This window comes from Haliotis rufescens, unplaced genomic scaffold (genome assembly GCF_023055435.1).
Source record: "Haliotis rufescens isolate VD_foot unplaced genomic scaffold, xgHalRufe1.0.p SCAF_6, whole genome shotgun sequence".
NCBI classification, from domain to species: domain Eukaryota; kingdom Metazoa; phylum Mollusca; class Gastropoda; order Lepetellida; family Haliotidae; genus Haliotis; species Haliotis rufescens.
The window spans coordinates 7,255,002-7,274,124 of NW_025964334.1; the positions used below are offsets into that span (position 1 = coordinate 7,255,002).

Sequence of the window (19,123 nt, forward strand, 5' to 3'; positions counted from 1 at the left end):
TGTCGTCTAAGGCGCCACAATTCACTGTGCAGAGGTGCATCCCGATGATGTTTCTAGGTTTGTCAGCACCATTGCCGTGCCATGGATTTCACTAAAGTCGTAAAGGTCTGGCTTTCCTCCAACATTAAGCTGACAGCCCATGACATAAATGGAATACCGTTTAAATGGTGCTAAACCCAACTCCCTCATAAGCTATGGTTAAGTTAAAACTTTGTATTGTGAAATAATCACTTATTTTTGTAATTTTAAATTAACTTGAAATAAATGTTCATTGTTTTGTTTTTTTATTCAGTTGATATTAAATAGTCATCATTTGTTTCAATCTTCCTATCAAATAACAAAAAAGCTGAATTCAGGACTTTGACGTCAACCAAGCATATTTCATCCCAATTTATTTTTTCACTTGTTTAAACCCTTTGTTTCCCCTAATTAGTCATGAACTGTAGTTTTCAAATACTTCGTTTAATTATTTTTCCCACTGCACATGTTGAATCATGAAGGGATATTTACGTTGACATCCTGTATGAGTTACCAGTGCCCTGAGAACATCTCCCTGTCTCACTCTACTTATCGTGCACTGTGTGCGGAGACTGTATCTCCTGGCAGTCCTAGGTCAGACATTTTAATGGGAAAGGGGAGAATTTAACAAGATTTGGAGAATACAATGAGTTAGTTTTTAGAAGATGAAATTGTTTAATGATCGTGTTGAATTGTGAGGCTATTTATCTGTGTGAAGTGGAGACATTATAAATCTTGTGTTTTTCTTGTGAGATAGTACTGGGACTAGAAATAGATTGAATATTTCAGTCTTCATGTGGTTTTATTTTGACTTTCAAAAGTAAGGGCCAGGGGACTCGCAAAAAATAATTTTAAGGGTCCTTGCAGGCAATGTGAGGGTCCTGTATACTAATGTAATGGTGTAGTGAACAGTAGAGGCTGGGATGACAGTGGACAGTGGTCATGATTGATGGATGAAATGAGAGAAATCCATAACTGCTCTTGACGTGCTGTAGGTCCAGTGACTATTATTGTGTGTCTCTCGGGACGAAGTATATTCTTTTTCTGCGTCCAATTTCAACATTTGTCCGTCACGAAAACCCTGTAAACATGATAAGACATTCAGGATGATATCATAAGGTAAGTTTCTTGCCCCCATGGGATTCAGGGCTAGAACTACTAAGTTCCCAGCAACTAATGGGATCAGGTGCCTTAGGCTTGGTGACTGATACTGTTTCATTGTACTCCGATGGCTTGTTGTAAGAGGACCGCCTCCGTGGTCTAGTGGTAGAGTGTCCGCCCAGAGAGGGGAAGGTCCGGGGTTCGATACCCGGCCGCGTCATACCAAAAAACGTTATAAGATGGTACTTGTTGTTACCCTGTCTTGTGCTCGGCATTAAGGGGCTACAACAAGGACTGGTCGGCTCGGAGTCAGTATACTGTGTCTGAGTGGGGTATTCATGTTAAACTGCGGCATGGTATCCCAGTGAGCTAGCACTATAAATCGGCATCAGTTCGGACTAGTACAAGCAGCCACACACACACGTGCATGCACGTTGCTATATAAGTGCAATAATCTTGGACGCGACGTTAAACCCCATTTCACCTCACCTTGTTGTAAGAGGCGAGTCAATGGATTGGGGGTCCAGGCTTGGTGGCATGGCTAATTGCATGTCATCATATGCCATTTGTGTTTAACGATGCTCATGATATCGATCACTGGATTGTCGGGTCAAGATTCAATAATTCACAGCCATGACATAGATTAAATATTATTGAGGGCAACAAACAAATAGGTTTTGTGACCATAATTTTGTGCTTGTTTTATTTTGCGAACACCTGGTGTCATCACTGATTTTCAGTGGCCCATTCATATAATTTCAAGAGCTATTTCTCTTTACGACAAATTGAATCTCTTTCGGCAGAAAATCTAGGCTGGTTATTCTCTTCGATTGACAATTTATTTTTACAGGTACTTTTTAGAAAAAATCCAAATCGGTATGTGGGGAACAAATAAATTATAAAAGATAATTCTGATAATTTAGTTTGGTTCGTCAAAGGTTATCTGAATGTTTCTGTATGTGCAGATTTTGTTCAGTTTGTCACGTCGTTCATGCAGTGTGACATTGTTACCATATCTATTTTGTAGTGAAGACGTGAGTGTGCATTCTCCAAGATATTTTTTTTAACTTTTTTAATTTACTTTTTCTTTTTTCGTTGTTTTCGGGTTGGCTTTATCTGTACTGAGAAACAGGTCTTGCCTATCTACTGTCTTCACAATGATTCTGTGATAATTCTCTGGTTATCTCCGGTTTTCCCCATGTTAAATTCATAGGTTACAGGTTTAGGTTCTCTTTGGCATACCAAGCTGATGGTATCAGACATTTTGTTGAGGTAATTGCTATATCAAGGACACTATGAGTAACTTTAAGAGGGAAATGTGTTTCCTATTAAAAAGAAATTGACGTCATGTTCCAATATGCACAAGAAACGCCCTTCAGTAAAATCTCGTGATTTTCCGTTTGACAAATGGACGCTGTTTGTTGCTGTTGATACGCTGAAGTCATCAGACAATATATGCTGAGACTGGTCCATTCCCTGGTGTGGGGGCTATTCTAGAAATGTGTGGAACCAGGAAAAGAGGATGCTGGGTAAAGTGGTTCCGTCAACAAGTCCGTGACAGGAACGACGGATGTCACAAACCCTTCATTGATTTTCTTTGTTTTTATTGATGCTCTCTGTTTGTAAGTGACGACTGATTATTCTTGCCAAACATCCGATGGCGTGTAATGTAGACATAATCATCTTTCCTTCGTCCAGATTCGTACCTAATACACAAGAAATATCTATGTCTAAAGGGAGTTAATATTTGCAGCTCTCCCAATCCAACACTTACATAGGTACAGCCCTTGATTTGTGGTGGGACCAAGCTTGTCTGGCATTGGTGGAAAGTTGCAGCATTGTTGGCTGGTATGAGTCGCACCTAACTGTTAACACATTGATTGTCCGGCCACAAATCCCTGACAGCTGAAGCAGGGTGGTGGTATTGGTGATGGCGATGTGATAATATCCATATCACACTGCTCACTGTGGAATAACCAGTTGTGGACAACCAACATTGGATTATTATTTGGACTTTGTGGCTTATTTTGTGATCGTTGGTGTGGTTTGAAGGATCCTCAGGACAATGTTGCTGGAACGAGGAAGAAGAAAGCTTGGCCATTATAAGGGGCCAAGCAATGTACAGATTTTGAGAGTTCGACAAATGTCGTTCCGTAAATCTGCTGTGGCCTTTCCAAAGAAGAAAGTTGTTTTGTATTCAGGTAAGGTTCGACCCGCATTAATTAATAGATTATTCTGAAGTCGTGGCATTTACTTTTGAAAGGGCAAGGAGGGACACTGGGGTAAGGTCAGTCAGTTTGGGATGGAAGAACTACTCTAAGTGCAAGGTTTGTGTGAAAGGTTAATTAGTGGGTGTTTAAAAAGAGGACGGACAAATTCTATAAACTAGAGTTTTGCACTGTTTCCTTGCACTGATGCAATAGAAGAAGTAGCACAATAGGAAACATTGTACTATTTTACTGTCTGGTTTTCAGGGGTTTACCTCAGCATTCTCAACTGACTGAACCCTTAGAATGCAGGCAAATCTGGAAAAACACAATATTTGGTGCATTGTTTTTTTGGTTTTTGTTGTTTTTTTTTTACTTTTATTGTTTATGTGCGTGTAACATAAAACAGGCTTCAGCTCAGGGGGGCAGAAAGCCTGTGACATGAAAAATTATTTCCCACTTATCAGTACGTGTTAGACTTTTTAAAGAAAATAACACACTTCTCACTCACACATTCACTCTCGTTTTTGTTTGTTTGTTTGTTGTTTGTTGTTTAACACCACACTCAGCAATATTCCAGCAATATGACAGCGGTCTGTAAATAATCAAGTCTGGACCACACAATCCAATGATTTAACATCAATCTTCGCAATTGGGATACAATAACATGCATCAACCTTGTCAGCAAGTCTGACCCCTCGATCCTGTTAGTCGCCTCTTACAACAAGCATAGTCGCCATTTACGGCCCGCATTTGTTGCTGAAGACCTATTCTACCCCGGATCTTCACGGGTTCCATTCACTCTAGTAATACAAATCTACTGTGGATTACTTTGAGTTATTAGTTTCTTACATTTTGAGCTTTAATACCATAATGCCTATTTCTCTTAATTTTATCCATTATCAGTGAAATGCAAGTGAGTGAGTGAGTGAGTTGGGTTTAACTTCGCTTTTAACAGTATTGCATCAACTCCACACAGCCATATATTTCTTATAACTGTATTAACATGAATTATGAATTTCTTTTTCAAATTTACTGCAGACTTGTGGACTAATATCAGTGTCTGAACAGGTCTAGATAAGTCCCTGGGGTTTGGTCCCATCCTGGAGTGCTTCAGATCCTCAGCCATTAGGTCATCATCCTATTATGGATTAGAATAAGAAATGCTATTGCAATAAGGACATTATGTTGATATGTATTAAGGGTGTAGTCACGTACGGGGATTTATGTGATCCCTGATGTATATATATTAGATCTATGTAGATGAGGATTATGTGGCATCTGTGTTGTATAATATAGAACACCTACCTCCCCCTCCTGGCAGTAACAAACCAACCACTGTTTTCTCTGAAGGAGATGAATGAGCGTATTTAATTTGGAATTCTTTGGACAATTGTGGCTATGACTTGACTATCTTCCTCATCTTCATGTAAGGATATTATTGGGATATTGTCAGAATGTTTCTGTAAGTATCTAAAAACAATGCTTGCTGGATACCCGGTATATTAATTTATTTCAAAAGTATATTTATGTACATTATTCCACGCAATAGACCAAAGTTTTCAAAGCCTCCCCCAACCCCAGCCAACCCCAAATCTCAATGTGGTATTGCTGTAAAGTTCTACAGTCATGGGTTGTTGGAGTCCCATATTCACCCTCAATCTTGGTTTGTTAGTACCATGCTCGTGGACCCGTGAAGATCCGAGGTACAATAGGTCTTCAGCAACCAATGATGCTTTCCGTAAAAGGGGACTATGCTTGTCGTAAGAGGCGACTAACGGGATCGGGTGGTCAGGCTCGCTGACTTGGTGGATGCATGTCATCGATCCCAATTGCGTGGATGCTCATAATATTAATCACTAAATTGTCTGGTTCAGACTCGATTTCTTACAGACCGCCGTCATATAGCTGTAATATTGCTGAGTGCGGCGTTAAACAACAAACCAACCAATCATCATGGATAGGGAGTATCCAGCGATCCTTGACGTCTTCTCCTTTTGTATTGGAATCTAGGGACCCTAAATCAAAACTTCAGAAATTATTGTGATAACAGAAACCCCTTGATATTCATGCTTGAGTTTGAACTCCATGGATGCAATATGTTGAGTCCGGCTAAACCCAGTAAGCATGATTCTGACATTACCAACATTCTTCCAACTTTTAAGACTTCCAATGTAAATATATTGAAAAGATTTGCAAATATTCTTCACACAGTGATGACACGATCTGATTGGTTGATCCATAGTGTAAACTGCACATCAGATTATCGCGATTATCCAGGGATTAGCATCGGAATCATCAAGTCTACATCATCAGCTGGACCGTTTTACCAGGGCGGACTTAATCCAATCTGCAAACACACATTCTGTATGAGTAACAAAACATGTTAAAAGTTGTGTTTGTTTTAAACAAATTTGTTGACAACGGTGTCAGCTTATGCAAAATGTTATTCTATCCAGCATACACACACACATGGATGGCGAACTGTGTGGCGTACTAGACAAGTGATGAGTCGACAAATGTTTGATAACGTGATTATGTAAGTAGCGTCTCTTGTCAAGCCCTACAATGGCAAATCTGCTAATATTTATCCCGAGTGAAAAAACTGTCGTCCTCGACAACTGCTAAGCACGTTGAAACTCTGTGAACTCGCAGACCTTCCGGACAAAGACGAGTGTATAGGTGGTTGTACTGTTGATGGAGGGTCCTTTTTACACTTCGTTGAAAGTTTCTTCTATGGCACATTCTGTAGTTCCATCTTCGATTGAGAGAACTTCTTCACTCCCGACAGACATTGTCATGCAAAAATTGCAAAAAGGGAGAAATTGTGGCTTTGTATTTGAGAAATGAACCTTCAACACTCTAGTTAGGTCAGATCTTTAGAAGCAAACATAAAAATTGACAACGTCACCTTTGTCTATGAGTTTCAATTTCTTGATGGAAAATGCTAGAAATGGATTCTATCGTGTCAAGTTCATATTTGGGGGGATGTTCATGCAAGCTGTCACTGGTTATAATGTTCACGTTGTGCTGAGGCTTTAAAAAGTGTCTGTTGATGTCTCAGTTATCCCCCAGTCTTGGGACTTGATGGTTTGGGGTACAGATGATGGTCAGAAGCAGTTGGGAATAAGTGAGTGAGTGAGTATGGTTTTAAGCCGCTTTTAGCAATATTCCAGCAATATCACGTCAGGGGACACCAGTAATGGGCTTCACACATTGTACCCATGTTGGGAATCGAACCTGGGTCTTCGGCGTGACGAGCGAACGCTTTAACCGCTAGGCTGCCCGACCGCCCGTTGGGAATAAGACACATCTGGTTTTTTAATTTGACAATACAAAACATTAAAATAAAAAATAAAAAATAAACAAATCTTTTATGAGAACTGATGAGAATTTGCAACACTTCTAACTGCCATGTTCTCCCAGTCCTTATATCACAGCTGCATTTATCAAGACACCTGAAACAAATACAAATAGTTATAGTCAAATATGTTTTTCCAACCTGAACTTCATCAGCTCCAGAAGCAGCTTATGTATAGCAAAGTTAGGACAGTGCACAGTTAGCAGTTGATCTTGGACATGCACGATTAGCAGTTGATACAAGACATGCATTAATAGCACTAGATCTGGTACATACATAATTAACACTTGATCTAGTACCTACATGATCAGGGCACAGGTTCAGTGGGTACTGAGAGTCCCTTGGGATAAGGACGTGCAGTATGTATAATCAGCTGTAGTGCTGGAACCAGCCTTTGATAGTGGTCAAGATTTATGTAATAAACACAGGTCTTGTTTGTATGAAAGATGAAAGAAGCGGGGCTGTTTGTTTCGCAGACAGGAAGTACGTGAGGAGGTCAGGTTAGGGGCTTGTGGGTTGGATTATGGGAGTCAGTAGTGTGTTTACTCAACATTGTGTTACAGAATGTAGGGTTCGGTTACTCCGTGTAGCGGATAAGTTTGTTTAATGGATGGCTATTACCGTGTTTACGTTTGTAGGTCATCATTATGACATGGTTCCCTTGGTTCTAGCCATGTTTCCTGATTGTACTGGCTGTCTCGAGAGGGTCATTGCTTTACAATGCCTTTCTCTACTACTCAGTGTTGGGGGAGTGAGATATATTGTGCTGTTATGAAACTCAGATGACAATGACTTATGCAAGTGTGTACGGATGACTTATGTCAATGTGGTCTTGTGTTCACTTGAAATGTTTCTTTGAACTTGATGTATGTTAGTTCCATTAGCAATGACAAATACTCCATGCAGTCAGTTAAACTCAGTTCCTGTGACAACATCTAACCAAAAGTTGAATGAGTGAGTACTTGGAATCTGTTCTTTCATTTGGCCAAACAAAGCGGATTTAGATCCAGGGTTTCGATCAATGACCTCTTGAACATACCAAAAGACTTTAAAAGATGGTATTTGTTGTTACTCTGATTGATGCTCGGCATTAAGGGGCAAAAACAAGGACTGGTTGGCTCGGGGTCAGTATACTGTGTCTGAGTGGGGTATTCATGTTAAACTGCGGCATGGTATCTAAGTGTTCTGGCACTATTAATCGGCATCATTCCGGACTAGTAAATTTTAGCAGCCACACACACATGCATGCATATCGCTACATAAGTGCAATAATCTTGGATGCGACGTTAAACCTCATTTCACCTCACCAAATATGCAGTCTGTTAGAGCCCCTAAAAATGTTTACTAAAATACATCAGTTGCATTAATTCACAGGTCAAAAGATTTACCAGTACAAGGTTCGGAAAAGGTCTGTGTCTTTCCACTTTGAGATTTTATTAATTTGGGATATTTACTTGTGGCTGATTCTGAGGAACAGAAAGAAGGTAATCCTTGTGCTGCCTTATTGCCAGGAAAAGAGGCTGTATCCAAAATAAGAATTCCAGCACCTCTGGTTGGGGAGCTTGAGTTCCTCGTCTGGACGCCAGTGTAAATGTGTGCGAGTCCTTGGTGGATAAACCACCATTATAAGTATGTGTGTGAAATCCCGGGAATGGAACGATGTGTGATCATGACACATTGCTAGTCTCTCATCTGGCAAGGTGTTGAGCGCCTTCAAACTGACCAACGTCCAAGGCATTTATTGGTCCGTCAACAGCCACTGTTCTCTTGACGCCTGGGGTGGGAGACATGTTCAAAGAACTCCTGTCATTCCTGTGGATTTGTTCTGATGGTGGGGCAATGTTGAAGTTGCGTGGCTAATGTTAGGAACACAGTTTTGCCGGACGAAATGTTCCAGGGTGTTTCCTGTGATTGACTAGGAATTAGGACCACTTGAGTTCTAAGAGGTGGATCGGGATTTGACAGAGTGTCGTGCTTAATGCTTTGTTGCATCTGGCAGAGGGAATGATGACATATTTGTCAGCTCCTTTCTTCTAGGTCAGTCGTTGTGTTGATGTTGCAGGGATAGAAATTAACCAGGACTGAGTCTACAAGCCTGAATAGTGTTAACATATAGGATCATCCCCAAAATGTTCAAAGCTCTACCAGCCCTTACCCTTGAACATCAGCGAAACTGGCTCGGGCTGGAGGGCGAGTCCTATTGATGATATCCCTGATGTTGTGGGGCGGTCGGGTAGCCTAGTGGTTAAAGCTTTCCCTCGTCACGCCGAGGACCCGGGTTCGAATCCCGACATGGGTACAATGTGTGAAGCCCATTTCTGGTGTCCCCCGCCGTGATATTGCTGGAATATTGCTAAAAGCAGCGTAAAACCAAAACTCACTCACTCACTCCCTGATGCTGTGATGAGGAAACACCTTCAGCAAGCATGAAACTTGTGACACTGTTTATCTTTAAGTAAAGGAAGTTGGGATGAATTATTATCTACAGTTTATGAGTGTTATAATTTGTTCATGTATATGAGATACAGCTAAACCAGTAATGACTCACTCCATCTCTTCCTCCTCAGTTCCGGTTACCCTCCCTCCTTCCCCTCCCTCCCCTCCTGGAGACCTGTTGTATGTCACCTGATAATAGATGCGCTGATAATATCGTGATGATCGACATCTCACACACTGTGTAAAAATATCCACCATGAAATGACCAGCCAGCTAGGTGTTTTGACAACACTAACGAGCTTACAGAAGATGGGATCAGATGTAGGAAGATGAAGGTTGTTAGGGGAATGGTATCCTTTGGAGATAATGAGGGTAAAGCCAGGAAGGGTAGAACCTTCTTTGTCAGGACCCTGATAACTAGAGCTGTGACCTACCAGATGATTGGCTGGAAACATCCTCTTTGTACAGAAACATTTAGACAAACATCTAGTCTCTGATATCAACATGTTTAACAGATAAAAAATTATAGTCATAAAAATTTAATAAAAAGGAGCCCGGAGACTTTTAGATAGTCTAGACTTGCCAAATATTATAGACTTGCACTGGCTGTATTGGATATTTTTGTTTCAAGGTCTGTATCACAGACGAGGTTCTTTAACTTTTAATGATTATAAAAGACATGAAAGATGTTGGCTTGCAAAAGTTTGAAAGAAGATGGAAATCCATGCATGTTCATGGCGTGTGTTCAGAATATTGAAGTATCTTGTCCGTGGTAGAACTGACACGGTGAGGCAATGTTGCTGGTCTGAATTACACTTCACTGATTGGGTAAATATTTATGTTGATATTAAAGGAATGTTTATGAAATACAAATGACATTTATTTGTAGTTAACTTTGATCTGATGTTCACCAGTTCTTAAAAATTCTAGACGAAAGTTAGCAGATTTCTGTAAGTTGTTTGAAAGTAATAGGGACTCTTAAAAAAAGGCAGACATAGATAGATATACATCATAAAGAAATTTTGTACTTTTATGTAAAATTGAGAATACTACCCGAATGCTGAATCAGCACTTATGATACACATGAGGTGAATGTCCTATGCCATGAGGGGCGGTCGGGTTGCCTAGTGGTTAAAGCGTTCGCTCGTCACGCTGAAGACCGGGGTATGATTCTCGACATGGGTACAATGTGTGAAGCCCATTTCTGGTGTCCCCCGCCGTGATATTGCTGGAATATTGCTAAACGCGGCGTAAAACTATACTCACTCACTCACATTCAGTATACTTTGTGGCTGAGGATACTTATATATATACTCGGCCATATTCATCATAGAATAGATTTATCATATTTCCTGTATTCTATTGTACTGTGTATTCCTCAGTGATAACCGAGAATGTTTCTAACTTGTTAGCCGTATCAGTTTTCACAGTGGGGAGGTATTTGTCACAAGTGACATAGATAATATATCTGTTCACATCTACATTCCAATCCCAATCTCCATAAAGGAAATTGTGTGCTATAGTCAGGCCCTTCGATGTCCGTATTGGTCGGTATTCTACATATATCAGGCAAACAATAACAGGATTTAGCTAGTTGAGCTGTCTACCTACTCATCCCCCATCTCACACCCATCTCTCACCTGGTCACACTGATTACAGGTTCAATGGAATGTGAAACACCTGTCATTTCTTGATACTGTTTGTTTGCCGGCAGTGCTCAGATGTAGATGCACAGGATAGCACTGGATCAAATGTGACATATTTTCATTATTTTAGGTGAGATAATTTTGATGTTAAATTTAATGAAAATTATACTGTGTATTTAATGTGTTGTTAGGACTTGGGGTGAACAGGTTATCATTTCAGTATACTTTGGGGCGGTCGGGTAGCCTAGTGGTTAAAGCGTTCGCTCGTCACGCCGAAGCCCCGGGTTCGATTCCCTACATGGGTACAATTTGTGAAGCCCATTTCTGGTGTCCCCTGCCGTGATATTGCTGGAATATTGCTAAAAGCGGCGTAAAACCAAACTCACTCACTCACTCACATTCAGTATACTTTGTGGCTGAGGATACTTATTGCTGTGTCAGCATTTTTCTGGACGTATATTGCGGCCTGGAATTGATTAAGTCTGGACCAGACAACCCAGTAGGGCTGGGATGATACACCAACTGCAATCCGATACCTTGCTCATGACCTAATACAAATGACGATACTTGCATGTGCTCTTATCGGCCAGGTGCATAAGCCATCTTTTTCATAGACAGGATGGCCAAATACATTTGTACCTGGCACACTTACGATTTACAGTTGGCAGTGTCAAGTATGGCACAATGGATGAAAATATTTACGTTTTCACTACTTATTTTACTAGTAATTAGTGTTTTGTGTAACATTTATTTAAGAATACAGTTAAGGTTAGAACAGATACTTTTTTACTTTTTTTGTGTTATTGTGAGTAAAAAAATCATGATGCATCTGTGTGTCATCCCAATACTACAAACCAAGCAGACCATTATTTTGAAAGAGAAACCACAAACATTGGCCACATACCCGGCCGAAACTTAATCTGTTTTGACATTATACAAGATGGAATTCCAGACATTGTCCCATCCTGTCCCATCCATTGTTTAGCATCTCCATTTGTCATGTATGGCTGTATGTTTGTGAATCCCCAGAAAGAAAATGAAGAGATTGATAGTGTAGGTGTGGAATGTGTCCTGGTCGTGATATTGTGCGTAGAACATTTTATTTAGATTTACTGAGTCAGGTTGGAGGATTGGTTGCCTTGCGTTGTGAATGAACGCATTACAGCAGAGGTGATCATGTGACTGATTACGCCATGCAGTGCCCGGCCCAGTGTAGTGAGATGTTAATGTGAAATTACCAAAAAGGAAGAAGCTGTTTACGTTTCTGAGATTAGATCAGATGATATTGAGTCATGCTCAAGCTGGGATTTTTACATTAAACAAGTTTGCAACACAAACCTGAGAGTTGGGAGTACTGAAAGAGTTGAAGTAAGTGTATTCGATATTTTATTTTGCCTTAGGCTCGGAGAATTTTGTTGAAGGGACAGACACTGTTCATTGATTCATTCCTTTGTTCATTTGATCATTAATTCTTTCTTTCAAGGGCGGTCGGGTAGCCTAGTGGTTAAAGCGTTCGCTCGTCATGCTGAAGACCCGGGTTCGAATCCTGACATGGGTACAATGTGTGAAGCCCATTTCTGGTGTCCCCCGCCGTGATATTGCTGGAATATTGCTAAAAACGGCATAAAACCATACTCACTCACTTATTCCCAACAGCTTCTGACCATCATCTGTACCCCAAACCATCAAGTCCCAAGACTGGGGGATAACTGAGACATCAACAGACACTGTTTAAAGCCTCAGCACTCACTCACTCACTCACTCACTCTTTCTTTCATTCATCGTCTGATAATCAATTCATCTTATCATTCATCTTATTCATCATCTGAACAATCATACTTCTGATCATTCATTCAGCAATTAAATTATTATAGTAATAATATTATCATCATCACCTTTCAACCGTATCAAATGACAATTAATTTGCAAGTTTCTTAAGACTTAAGTGGTCATCCTGATGTCAATGCATTCATAATGGAAGCGATCTGTTCGATCGTAATCTCAGTGCATTATGGGAGTGATCTGTTAGAACGTAATCTCAGTGCATTATGGGAGCGATCTGTTAGAACGTAATCTCTGTCAGTCAGTATCAGCATGTGAGGTCACAAGCGATTGTTGCGTTGATTGGTCATGTTTGTGAGTGACATCCAGCTGTTTGATGTTCGCGTCAATATCTGTCAACGACGTTGTACTGTCATTAATACCATAAATAGACCAGATGGAGGGCTACATATATCAGACAGATATGAGTGTGAGTGAAAATGTACTGAGTTGTCATCAGTTTGTTTAGTCTAAAAAGATATATTGTCACTGTGATATCAGGATGTAATTATAAATTCTTATTTCATTATTTACAAAGACGGATAGTTAATACTTACAATATCAAGTCTTTGAAATTCAATATTATGTTATTGCTAAAAGCAGCGTAAAACCATACTCACTCACTCACTCACTCACTCACTCACTCACTCAATAATCTCAGAGGAAAGAAACTGATAATATAGTTTTGAAGTTGTGGATGGTATATTTGGTATTCTCAACATATTGCAACTTTTGTCCAAATAATTTTTTGCCAAATTAAATATTTTGAATTGCACAAGTTTATTGTTATCTCTATTTCAACCTAGTCTCTTGTAAATAGGTTTGCTACAACAAAACTTCATTCTTAATTGAAAGGGTCTGATAATTGTAAGATATCCTGGTTTACACCTGAGTAGATTGTCTCCACACTGATGTCTCCCTCATCTTACTATTGTTGCAGGGGCGGTCGGGTAGCCTAGTGGTTAAAGCGTTCGCTCGTCACGCCGACGACCCGGGTTCGATTCCCGACATGGGTACAATGTGTGAAGCCCATTTCTGGTGTCCCCCGCCGTGATATTGCTGGAATATTGCTAAAAGCGGCGTAAAACCATACTCACTCACTCACTATTGTTGCATGGACTGGTTCTCAGTGGAATGTGTCGTGACATATTTAAGAGGACAAATTCCTGTTCCTATCTGTTCTGAGAAACCTATTTTTACCTTCTAATCAAGTTGGTATTTCCTATTATTTATGCTTAATGTCTTGGCTCGGGATGGGAATTATTTCCTTGCAAGTAGAATTTAATTTAAATAAATACAAAATGCTGAAAGATTTACTGTTTGTATCAAATGAGAGGGGGAGAATCAGTCACCTACTCTGTCATAGTTTGTAATACAGACCCTGAAACAGCTATATCCAGTTAAGCCAATACATGTCTATATCAGTGGGCTCGTTTTTATTCTGTTTGTATTAAGATAAATTAACAACTGTTTTTTCTGTATTATGTCCATTTCAGGGACTAGATATTAGCCTAGAATTGTTAATTTGTCTCAGTTAAGCTGTGATGGTACATGTCTATACCTTGTAAACCTAGGCTGCTATTTCTGATACTAAAGGACTGAGTGAGTGGTTTGGCTGTTACGCACCATTTTGCAATATTCCATCAAAATCACGACGGAAGCACTCCAGAAATGGTCTTCACACATTGTCCCCATGTGCGGAATTGAACCTGATCCATCGGGGACAGGCGAACACTGTAACAGTGGGGCTACCACCACCCCTCATGTATCAAGGAAGCAGAAGGGACACACACCAAAGTTTACTCTGTGGAGGGGCGGTCGGGTAGCCTAGTGGTTTAAGCATTCGCTCGTCACGTCGAAGACCCGGGTTCGATTCCCGACATGGGTACAATGTGTGAAGCCCATTTCTGGTGTCCCCCGCCGTGATATTGCTGGAATATTGCTAAAAGCGGCGTAAAACCATACTCACTCACTCACTCAATTACTCTGTGGAATTTAGCATTCCGTCTATATTGGACGGAGCGAATAACGGCAGGCATGGGTCAACTGGCGTACGGAGCTTGTGTTTACCTGGCTGTGTACTACACAAACACAACACGCAAAGGCTGTGCTATCATGACAGACAGTTCACATCTGCACACTTCACATCACCTTCACTTCAAGAATAGCAATGAGTCCAAGATCTGACGAGCCCGAGCTGTAACTTTGTCGGAAGTATTTTGTCACTGTGTGGGCTCCCATGGCCATCCTTTGTTATTTGTGTGCAGGAATTTGTCCTTAATTCATTTGAGAGCGAAAATAATTGGTGTGACAAAACACAAGGTTGAAGTACTTGAAACATTACAACAACTGAAGGCTGTCGTTTACATGCACGTTTGTTAGTTTGAGTGTAATTAGGAACAGTTTGATTGGATGATGATTATTTCACTCCAAGTGTGACTCCAAGGCAAGGAGGTGGATGTTAGTTTGAATTTGTAAATCGACCAAGAACCATTTATGTGACACAGTTTAACCTGTGTTCAGTATTAGTCAGTGGTTACTCGTGTACTACAGAACCCAGATATTGATTGGCGGACTTCGTATCTCAGTGAGAGTGGGTAGGTTCTGTCTGTCATTTTGTTGTTTGTTGTTTAGCACTGCACTCAGCAATATTCTGGCTATGTGACGGTAGTCTGTAAATGATGGAATCTGGACCAGACTATCCAGTGATTGACATCATGAGCATCGATCTACGCGATAGGGATATGATGACATACATCAACCAAGTCAGCGAGCCTGACTACCTGATCCCGTTAGTCGCCTTTTATGATAAGCATGGGTTGCTGTTTGTGTGAGTTCTGTGTAGTTATGTCTCGTGGGGATAGAATTATTTGCATCTGTGGTAAGAATAGTTCCCTAGCATGGTCAAACAAGGAGACTCATTGGACAGGGTGGTCAAGCTTGAAGTCATCGTACCCTGATAATGTGTAGATGATCACAATATCAATCACTGGATGCTCGGATCGGGATTGATTATTTACAAGCACTTTATATAGCTGGAATATTGCTGTGTGTTAAACAACTAACAAGAACATTTGATAGAGAATATCAGGGAAGCATTATTTATGATATTCATATCTACACTGTCTTCCAGAAAATTAACAAAAACAAAGCACAGCTAGCAACAAGCACTTGTTCAATTGTCTGATCCAAATTTCATATCCATGACAAGCAGAAATTACTTATATTCTGAACTCTTTTCATGTCTATCATCATGATGTTTAATATTAGATACATATCCTCGATATCAGTACACTAAGGTCAAGTGACAAAGTTACAATGCGTTTCAGTGAAATAATTCATTCTTTCCCTTGTTTAGATGCATGTGTGTATATATTTCTGTAACAGTTCCAGCCTAGTTACAGTGTACTACAATGTCCTATTGATCAATGGAAAAAGTTCAAATCAATCTGAAATTTGATATCGCGCAGATATATTCAACAAAACTGTCAACAATAGGACGAAATATCATGTTCTCTGTGACCTGTATGGGATTAATAATAAGTGCAGATTGATTTTCTGATCAATACCTGGTGAACTCTGTCAAGAGAGGATCTTGTCAGTCATAACAGATTAGCTGTTTTGCCACAAGCCTCACAACCACTGGTCAACTCAGCTCTCAGACCCTGGCCAAGTTCTGACCGGTCAGGTGGATCTTGGATGAACTAAGACCTCAGTATGAACAACCGCTGCTGGCTGACTAACGTGTTTAGCATGTGGGCGGAGATCCTTCGTGGACCGTAAACTGGGTCATACAAGCCTTCACGAAGAGATTCCAGTGGTTACGAGTTGCTATTTCCTGATTGTTCTATATATACCCTGTGGTATACCCTCGTATCACACGTGTGATAACCACCCTATGTTGTAAGGGTGGTGTTTGTGTTGGTTAGTCATACTCAGAGATTCAAGTGGATGTATTGCTTCATTCTGGAGTTTATCGACGTACGTAACTCAGCGTGTTGATATGTAAACAATCGTGACTGGGAGCCTTGCAAAGGCCAGGAGATAATGGTCAACAAAGGCAGCCGCTATTCAGCCTGGGTAATTGACTTGAATGGGCTAGGTATTTGAGTCATTCACTGGGTATAAACACAACCACGGAATATTGGACAGGTAGTTTTCAATTGGAAGTGTGATCATTCACTACACACTACAGGTAGATATAATTTTAATAATATTCAGTTTCACAATTTTGAACATATTGTATTTGACATTTAAAATGACAAATTACATTTATTATGATATTAATATCATGTTAAATATATTATATTTATACTTTTATATATATTTATATAAATATTTTAATATATTTGTAATATATTTGTAATATCTATAATATTATTAGGTGAGTCATATATATACTTCTAAATATAGATATATATATATATAATTTGTTATATGATGGATTAGGTGAGTCATATAGATATACCTCTATATATTCTTTAAGTGACTGTATGACATGAATTAATATTATGTTAGTTTATCATTTTTATGGTTTTATATATACTTTTTATGAATAATTATGAAATATTAGAAATAGTCAACAGTTCAAGTCTTTGAAAGGTGTAATTTAGAAGTGATACACATAAGGAAGAGAATTTGAGGATGTCAAATTCTTTTTTATGAAGAACACAGTGTTTCAGAGTATATACTTCTTTTATCAGTATAGACTGACATCCTTAAATTCTCTTCCTCAGTCAACAGTTATTCGAGCCTTTTGTGTCATATGGCGATTAAAATGTGCAATATAATGTTGAATATCTGTTGGTATGTTGTAATAATTCTGAGTAACATGTTCAAAGTCTTATTAAGATGGGAAGGGTATTGTGAACCTAATGAGTGGGGTACCTATAGAAAGGAGGACACAAGTGCGACTAAGGAATGTGCGTTACCTGCCCAGCCTGTGTGCAAGTGCGTGGTGCAGCTTGTTTGTGCATTAATGTTGGAGGAGTGACAGCAGTGTGTGCAGGGAGGGGCTTTCAATACTTAATCAATACCTCTGTAAAAAGATGACTTAAGCCGTGTCGTAGTTGAATATTTGTGATACTTTTTAGGCATCAGGAGTTCTTTGCATTTCCCTGAAGCAAAACAATCATTGAAAGCCAGGTAGAGATTGAGAGAGGAAACGAGACAGCCAGTCTCAATAATCAGGTTTTTAACAAGTTGTGTGTTGTCGTCCTCGTCATTACTTATTGACGGCAGGTGTGTGTGGTAAGTGTTATACACAACCTCAGGGATAGTTCTAGTTCGGGCCTTGCCCTAAATTTGAAAAAAGGCCTACATTTTCAAATACTGTGGGGCATATTAACATTGTGCTGTATGGGCAAGTGTGGTGTTCCTCAAGAATATTTGAAATTTTCACATCAAGGGCACATGTCAGAAAATTCCCAGAGTGAAGCCTGCAACCTTGCAGGTAACATGTTATTCATGTACCCAGTAATATGTACCAGAAAATACTGGTAAAAAGTGTCCCTCTCCCTCCACCCTTTCTGAGAAGTTTAGTCATTTAATGTCCTGAGAAAATGTGCTGTTGGTGCTACACGGCAATGATGGAGTAGTCTGTCTCTATATATAAAAATCCTCCATTTACCATTAAATTGACTTCCGGTAAGCATCAGAATTGTTGTCGGAATAAATATCAGAATACTCTTCATAATGAACATCAGAAGTAAAACCAGAATTATTCTCAGAAATAACGTTGTATGTATGAGTCGTGTCCGACTATAGGAGAAGTGAGGGACACTGTTGCCCAGTTGTCAACTCTGCTGTACTGTTGATTGGAGGTATTTTCAATATTGATAGAGAATAGGGCGCACACACTGCCAGCCAGCCTATGTATCTTGAATTAGGCTGAGCAAGCACCTGCTCATAGGCCCTAATCAACTGTCAATATGTTCCAGCATATACCTACTATAATCAAGGGTCAGGGATCTCAGGATATTTATTCACTGCAATTATCAGAATGAACTTTGCGTAGTATCAGTTTTCATTTGTGTTTTGTAGCTTAAGCAAAGTAAACAGGGCTATTAGTTGTGAGTGAATTTTTCGACTATTACAAATGTTTGCTATGAGGACAATTTATAGGTTAATGACATGTCAAAGTTTTTTCTCCTATTAAAAATAATGCAAACATTTTTGAATGTAAAAAAGAAAGGTTGATTGAGTCAAAAGAAAATATGTATATTGTTTGTGTGTCATGCAATTAGTTTAAATTGCTTACGATGAGTTTGACATTCGAAGAGTTTGATACCTGATGAGTTTGACATACAAATGTTGATAGTGAAGATATTTTGGATCTGCCGCTGGTGCCTATTAGTAGTCCTTGTTATAAGCTGTATAATGTCATCTTGACCGTGAAGGGTCAGATCTCTCCCATCATGCAGTTCCAACATGACCACTTCCTTTGAATGTTATTTTTTTACCTACTATTTTTGTCCATGTAACTGTGTGGGACTTTTTGAGGAACTGATAATTTCTACAGCTGTTGAGCTTGC

General features: G+C 39.6%; 1 protein-coding gene across 7 annotated transcripts in view; it reads left to right on the forward strand.

Annotated features, from left to right (window-relative positions):
* The window catches only part of LOC124143981 (rho family-interacting cell polarization regulator 2-like), a 119,882-nt gene that overhangs the window by 71,972 nt on the left and 28,787 nt on the right, over window positions 1–19,123 (forward strand). The window contains exon 1 of one of the 7 annotated variants that reach the window (XM_046513182.2): window positions 2,958–3,320. The exons of 5 other annotated variants lie outside the window; for them this stretch is intronic. In XM_046513182.2, the coding sequence (XP_046369138.1) occupies window positions 3,185–3,320 (136 nt within the window). In that variant the 5' untranslated portion in view covers window positions 2,958–3,184. Of the gene's footprint in view, window positions 1–2,957; window positions 3,321–16,320; window positions 16,786–19,123 lie in introns of those variants that run through there. One more of the 7 variants, XM_046513185.2, reaches the window with a different exon arrangement.